General features: G+C 33.0%; 1 protein-coding gene across 1 annotated transcript; it reads left to right on the top strand.

Moving 5' to 3' along the window:
- Positions 1-316: 316 nt before the first annotated feature.
- Parp16 (Poly(ADP-ribose) polymerase 16) lies at positions 317-7,558 on the top strand. Its single transcript, XM_085946902.1, has 6 exons — positions 317-800; positions 1,339-1,494; positions 2,462-2,671; positions 3,601-3,778; positions 4,531-4,704; positions 5,419-7,558. Exons 1-6 carry the CDS (start codon positions 525-527, stop codon positions 5,580-5,582), a joined length of 1,158 nt encoding a protein of 385 aa, XP_085803028.1. The 5' UTR covers positions 317-524; the 3' UTR covers positions 5,583-7,558.
- Positions 7,559-7,793: the final 235 nt, after the last annotated feature.

The raw sequence follows: 7,793 nt of genomic DNA, 5'->3' as shown, positions 1-7,793 counted from the left end.
ATAAGAAAGTCAAATCCTTAACGAAGACAAAAGGAGCCCAAACTCCGTACATAAAAAATTGACGCGCGGGTATGACCAGTAAATAAAAACGGAGGAATGACCAACGACAAGAAAAAGGAAAATAAATTAGTAGAATATAACCTCACGCGAAGAAGAAAGAGCAAACCCTATCTCAAGGACTTCAAAGTCAAATTCGAATAATTTTGATATTAAATCATAATGTATCTATGGTACGTGATTTCAATATAAAAATGTACCATAGCCATTATTTTTACATATAAAATATTATCTATGCATTATTTTTATCCAATTGTCTGACGTCTGTCATCGGTGTCATCAATGTCATCTCATCTCATCTGTTTGGAACGTTTTAATTTTATTATGATTTTGTTTTGTCTAGAATGACATTCAAAGAATAAGTTATCTCATTTAAGTGAAACTGTATGTGTACCTATTATTAACGTCTGTCTAATCATGAATGTGAGGATTTAAAAAAAAACAGTATACCTAATCTATCTCCTGAAATGGAAACAGAACAAGAACTGCCCGATGTTTCAGCAAATCTGGAAATTACAGCTAACGGAGCGATCACGCTTGCAAACAATGACAGCTCCACAGCATTGTATACTATAGAGAAAAAGGCTTTCCATTTGAGAAATATTCTGAGGGAGGATACCAGAGCCGCTGACTTAAAATGGAGTCTGTTTGTCACGGCATTTCACGGGTTCCGACGTGAAACTTGCCTGAAACCATTCCCGCCAATTTTTTTGAAAGATGGAGTCAAAGACTTTGATGCTCTAGTAAGTATTACTTCCTGTTACTTCAGATACCAACAACACATTCTTATTACCTATCTATTCAATTTGTTTATTTTTTAACATATTGTGGACATTACAAATTTTAAGTTTCAGACGTTTACAACATGACAATACTAGCGTTCACAGCAATTAATGTAATATTTCTCCCTGTATTTGTATAATACACCTCACAATTTTGACATCTAGGTGTACCTACTTAAAGATTATTGTCATTAGGATTTCACAAATTGTATAAGCAATTACTTCTTTTTTATTATATTAGCTCTACAGTTTGATGTGGATCTTGGCCGCCCTCGGGGACATTTATAAACAGAAACAATTATTAGCCGTTCCCTCTGTTCTGGATTCAAACTATGCTAACTTTGCCATTTTAGGATTTGAACCTGCAACACATGGATTTATCGACAGACGTCCACCATCACCTACTCCACTACTTATTTGTTATTACAAGAGAGTTGTTTTTCTTTAATACAACACATAGTCTATAATTATTTTGAAGTATAATGGTTTTTTTTTTCAGAATGATGTTATTGCTTCTTCTAAACGGTTGACAATATTGGTGGAGCAATTATCAGACCCTGCTTTTATTGCTGCCAATTCTCAACTCGTTGATCTGCTGTTTTATGACATTGTGCATTTACGTGAGCCATATTTGAAGACTGTCCCTGCCGATGAAGTAAATATATCCAAAAAAACGTATTAGTTCATAACCTGACATCTATTATTGTTTATTTCTTTTGTGAACCATACTCTATTTATTGTTATTAAACCTTTCGTATGATTCTTTTTTCTACCTAACAAACCAATCATTGAAATACGTTCATATATTGTGTACATGTCATAAACAACTTGAACATATAATAGAAAGCATGAAGTCAGCTTTTTGTATGACGATAATTGATAGCGATTCCTGAAACTTTTTAGTATGGTTGAATTAGTAACTAAAGAAAAATCAGTATTCTCTGCATTGGCATTATTGAATGTATATTTTGGAAATAAAAAAGAAAATAACAGCCCGCTCTTAGTGTCTATAGTCAAACTGTTTGGGTGTTTGCAATTTTATTTTGATGTATTAAAAAGTATTAAGTATAAACAAAATTTAATTTCATAGATTGTTATATTGTAGCTAGGTGGAAGGCCCATTCAAGGAAGTACCTACGAAAAAATATCTCAATTCTTATTAATTAATGGGAACTTTATGGTGACCTCTATAATTTAGGAATCTGTCTCACATAAAACAACAGAAAAAGATGCCCAAAAGTTCCCCGATAAAATTGGTATCCAATTCTGTTATCATTTTTACGACTTTCAAGGAAAATGTCTCGAGTATGTAAAATTATTATTTGCACAGCTAATAGTTAATGAAGTGTCTAAAATGTTTTCTGAAAGATTCCAAAAAATCTTTTCCATGCTTTGCAAACGGATCCCCATTATTTAAAGGAACCAGCACAATATATAAGAATGGTATAATTTGATTAACTACTTTTTCAGTGTCTAATGCGAATGACAGCAACGCTATTATTCATTTGTTTTGTTCATCTGTCTGAAACTGAAATGTTTTTAAAATTGGAACAAAGGACCCATGCGTTTCAGACGTAATTTTTTATAAAAATGTAAAATCATACATAAAATGTTGTTTCCAGTTTGATAATGTATTGAAAAAGGTGGCGTCAGAAGCAGACGCGTCCCGACCGCAGTTTATATTTGAAGTTGTCAGCACGTCTCATTCCCAATCCGAGTGCAAGTGGCAAAACCTTTCAAAAAATAGAAACACTTTCTTTGCATATCACGGCAGCAGGTTGGAGAATTTTCATTCTATAGTCCACCACGGTCTTCAACAGCACTTGAACAAGGTAAATGAAATACAATTATTTCCATTGACTGTGGCTGGTTGATGGAAATGATCATTTTAAATATTATCCTATAATATTTGTAGCAGACCTTCAAATTCCAGGCTCCCCTGCAAAACAATAATCAGACCCCGGATAGTTTATTTTATGTAAATAATAATAAAAATTCCAGTGTTTGTTAAAAATTAATTTGCGTTTACTTAGGTGTAAAAGTATTACAGTTAATCGTTTGATGAGGTCAGGAAGGCCGTGATTATTATACTTGCGGAGTAAGTGATAATATTTATCACATACCTCAATTAAAAATCCATTCAACTATTCAATTTAATGAAATATTTTAAGTAAATTTTAATACATTTTAAAAACTTCTTTGAGTGCGTCTGACTCAAGGGGTGCAAATGGTACATTTAACAATAGGGAAAGAAAATCTTTTGTGAAAAATGACTCAACGAAAAAAAAAAAATGACTCAACGATTCTTGATTTTAATTTTACTTGTAAACCATTGAATAAGTAAAAATATAAAACTGTTGAGTTTTGCATAGGCGAAAAATTTCTGTGTATTTTTTTAGTACGCTATAAACTTAGATAATGTATGTTTATATTATCTTTTGTGTCGCCGTGAACTGTCTGGGATAACTTTCAATCTCCCATAAGCCAAATCTTCTTTTCAAAGGATGTACCCTTTACTGCAAAACCATGCTAACTTACGAATAATATTTAACTGAGTATAAGTATCTGGCATCATAATTTAAAATATGCATAATATTATACAATATATTCGATTAGATTTATGGCACCTTACAGAATCTCAAAAGTACAATACAAAACATAGGTAAATGCTTGTAAAAATTGAAAATAAATTTTAAAAGCTATAAGCAGTTGTCAGAATAATAAGGAGAGAATTGGTTTGATCAAAGTGTTTGTATTTCAGAACATGATATTTGGCAGTGGTATATATTTTTCATCAGAGTTGAGCGTCAGCCTTCCGTACAGCCCTGGTAGCTTAGGTTGGGCGAACAGCATTCTCGGGCCGCATTTGTCCTGTGTGGCTCTTTGTGAATTGATAGATACACCCGAGGGTATCAAATGCCAGAAATCTGCTTTAACAGGTATGTCTCGGTTTATAATCATGCCACACAATATTTTATTACAAATAATCATTAGTAGACAACGTCCCTCTAAGCTAGTGATCCTAACCGGGATACGCGAGCTTATCTCTGTGTTTCCGCAAGAATTCTAAAAAAAGTACTACTCGCTGCTTGTTTTTTAGTTGAATAAATTGTTTTGTTTTGTTTTAGTTCGAGTGATTATGATGCATTTTGGAAGTTTCGCTTGATGAAATATTTGCATGTTGGTTATTATTAAACGACTTTAAAAATAATACAATTAAATATTTTAAAAGAAAATCCTTGTGTACCATAATGTTGTTTTCTTAACCCCTGTCGAACTTAATATTATGTGCCAGCCAGGTGGGCATTCCATAAGATTTTACAAAACATTTCAGAGGGGCCTCCGAAGAATAGAGGTTGGGATTCACTGGTCTAAAAGAGCCTTACCCTTTAATGGTCCTGATGGTTTTGATTTTCGCCAAGTATTTACAATTTATTAACAAAAGTAGAATATTTTAGTAGTTTAATGAACACAGTAAACTTTTTAAATGTAAAAAAGGTAAATTAACATTCTTGCTCTTAAGCGGGGTCTGTGGGCTTCAGAGTTGAGGTTATATAACAAGAATGAATATGAATTTGAATTTGGTCAGACATGCGATTCAAATCTGCGACCTACAGCATCAGAGGTGGACACAGTGCTACTATTTCACCATAGATACTATTATCAATAGAAAACTGTTTTCTTATTTTAGGTGACGGTGCTGACACATCGCGAGGTAGAGCGCAAGACTCCATGGCTGGAGAGGTTCCTCATAAATATTACCTGGTCTCCAATAATGACCTTGTGCGGGTCAGATATTTACTTGTATATGCCATGGAATCACCCTCATTCGACACGCATCTAAACCAAAGTAGAAGTAATGCAGGTAATACAAGATATTATGAATGATTTTATTAGTTTTCCATTGTTGTATTGTTTCCGCTGGAGTTTAAAGTATTACAGAATAGTATCATTGGCAAATAAACAGCTCACTGTATTTCTCGGTTCAAATCCCATGTCTGGTAAATTCACGTGTCGTTTTTTAAATGTTTTTTTGAAACAACCCAATCCTTGTAAAAAAATCTGTTAATACATAAACATTTTAGGAAGACACAATTAGTTATAAGAATGCAGTCATGTATGTATTGTTATAATAAGATATCAAGACTTATATTGGGATTTGATTTCAACGAATGGTGCGGTAAATGATAACAATGCATATACAGTTGACATCTCACCGTCCATGTTTATTTTATCTCATAGATTTCTGAATTTAACAAGCACTTCATTACGGAGGGCAGGAGGGTATTTACATATTCCCCATTGCCTAAAAAATCAACAGATGGTTTCGTTTATATCATAAAATTTGTTTTACAAATAGTTGTTCTACACGGACTCTTGTTGTCGAACTACGGTCAGGTAAAAAAAGACAAACCTCGTGTGACCACTGCTAGCAGGCAAGCGTAAGTCGGGAATTATTAAATTTATCCCGATCATAGTGATACATCAGTTTACAAGCCATACTGACGCAATCGTAATAGTGACATCTAATTATTTTATTTCATGATTATGAAAATTTATATTTTGTTTTCTCTTTTAGGTCCGGTAATGAAATGGCTGTCGAGGCATAAGTTGCTGAGCATTTTATTAGGGTACGGTTTTATGCTTGCCACAATTGGATTTGCAAATAATCAGCCGATGCAATACTACTATAGAATAATTTTAAAGAGAATAGGGGCGGCCATAAGCAGTATAAAAATGTAAAATATAATTTACTAGTCCAATGAATTTTATGTGACAAAATGTTATTACAAATTTGAGGTGCCAGCCCTGAAGTTACCACTACGTGTCGAATAATTATATGTATGTATGTTACTTACTTTACTCTACATGTACATACAGGTGTTTAGTAAAAGGTGTAATCCAAACCGCAAAATTTTACAGGTAGGATATACATTTTTCCATACGTAAAGTCAGTGTATTTATTGCTATGACGCTTTCTTGAAAAATATATTTTTTTACTTGTTGCTCATTTGTGCCATAGTCTCAGATATGTTCACATTAATCTAAATGGGAGTAGAATGTTATTTTGGCAAACTACTACTTAGTCCCTCTTCACAATGCATTATTAGAATAAGTTGTTTTAGTTAATTTCATTTTGTTTTTTGGATAAGTGTGGCATTATGCTGACTTTAATGTTTGCAATGCAATGGGTTGTGGATTTGAATCTCGGGGCTAAATTTGATTGAGTTATTTTTTAAATGTGTATTTGACCCGGAGCAAGAGACAGTTAGTTGTGCGAATGGTTAACCATTTCTGTTAAAAAGTGTGTTATGTTTACCCTCTGTCAAGGCATTCATCGAGGAAAATGGTGATTTTATAATAACAATTGATGTTTCTAGAAACAATCACTTTTCCTTGGGTGGAATAAATTAATTTGTTTAATAAATATTAAGAGGTTTACACATTTGACCAAAATACCATCGACTTGTTCATGTCCTAATTAATGAACACATTATAATATATGAGGCTACTATTTCCAAATCCGACTCATTCCAATATTGTCGAAAAATGAACCTTGAATGTCATTTTTTACAGAAAAATATATTTTAAAAGAATTTTTGGCAGCAACCTCAAATCCGGCTTCATTACATACAAAATGTCATTCCAAAATAATGTGAAACTTTCAAACGTTGCTTATTCCACAATCACTTAGTTTCAAACACGGATCGTTTCACGTTAGCCAATGGGAGCTCAGATTTGAGGTCACGTGGTTAATAGTGTCCGGTACAATTTTCATAACAATTGTGTTGTGACCGCTCCTCATATAATTCAAGTTTAAAGGTGTTTTTTTGATTAATTGAAGCAGTTATTTGTATAAATAAACATAATGGACATCACTGTTTTATCTGTTATAGCATTAAAAGCTAGAAAATGGGACAGGAAACCAGAAAAATGGTAAAGAAATCAAGCCAAAAAACTTTGGTGTTTACCTAAATGTCACAGTGAATGTCATCACAATTTTTATGTCATTTTGTTATTTAATTAATTTTTCTCTATTGACGAGGGTTTTGAATAATTGAAACTGGTCATAATTGCTATCCAAACATAGGCTGTAACATTTTAGTGGTACATATTATGTCATTTGGTTACATACTTTCATAGGCGGATTAATTAAAATTGTTAATTTTCAAAAATGGCTCATTTCAACTGTCGCTTGCAAACTCGGCTTGATCCAAACATTAAATGTAATTAGATTCTTTATTAATATAGAAATGAATAGGTTTATAAGAAAAAACATACAACTTAGTCTTATATTTGTCTGTATAACAGTTTATTGCATTTTGCTGCAAAATATGTTTTTGGGAATGAACTGGGTTTGGAAATAGTAGCCTCATATTGATCATTGACTCTGCTAAGCCAAAAGGGCGTATGTGACAAATTGCAACTTTACAGGAGATCAACAAAGTGAATTTTATCGGTTTTAACTCAGTTTAAGACACCAAAAATGACATACGTACTAAATAATATAAGAACATAAATAACTCAGTTTTGCTCAATATCCTAACACCCCTTTTGGCGAAGCACCCTCAATATTATTCCAATCAAATTTATTGCATTTGTTTCATATTATTATCCATGTGATATCTTTTCTACAGTCATCTGTTTTCAAAATCGCAATTATTGTATGATTTATTTTTGAAATGATTATTAAATAAAAAAAATATATTATAAGTGTATATCTTCTTCTTATTGTACCATCCCCTAGCGGAGGTCGGCCACCATCAAGGCGATCTTAGCTTTGTCATCTGCTACCCGGAACAGTTCAGTGGAGTTGCACTCGTACCAATCACGGAGGTTCTTAAGCCACGAAATGCAGCGCCGTCCTCTGTTACGCTTACCATTGATCTTTCCTTGAATGACAAGTTGGGGAATACTGTACTTTTGTCCTCTCATAATGTGGCCGAGGTACTG

Source organism: Rhyacophila brunnea, unplaced genomic scaffold (genome assembly GCF_057557595.1).
Source record: "Rhyacophila brunnea isolate RB1 unplaced genomic scaffold, BYU_Rbru_1.0 scaffold_2, whole genome shotgun sequence".
In the NCBI taxonomy this organism is placed as follows: domain Eukaryota; kingdom Metazoa; phylum Arthropoda; class Insecta; order Trichoptera; family Rhyacophilidae; genus Rhyacophila; species Rhyacophila brunnea.
Note: the sequence above shows the minus strand (reverse complement) of the source record. Positions and strands in the feature narration are given on the sequence as shown.

Bases quoted from the DNA above. Each gene is read 5' to 3' on its own strand.
- Parp16 (XM_085946902.1), top strand. From the start codon at position 525: ATGGAAACAGAACAAGAACTGCCCGATGTTTCAGCAAATCTGGAAATT. The intron at 801-1,338 runs GTAAGTATTACT...TTTTTTTTTCAG, and splicing joins TCAAAGACTTTGATGCTCTA to AATGATGTTATTGCTTCTTC. The intron at 2,672-3,600 runs GTAAATGAAATA...TTTGTATTTCAG, and splicing joins TTCAACAGCACTTGAACAAG to AACATGATATTTGGCAGTGG.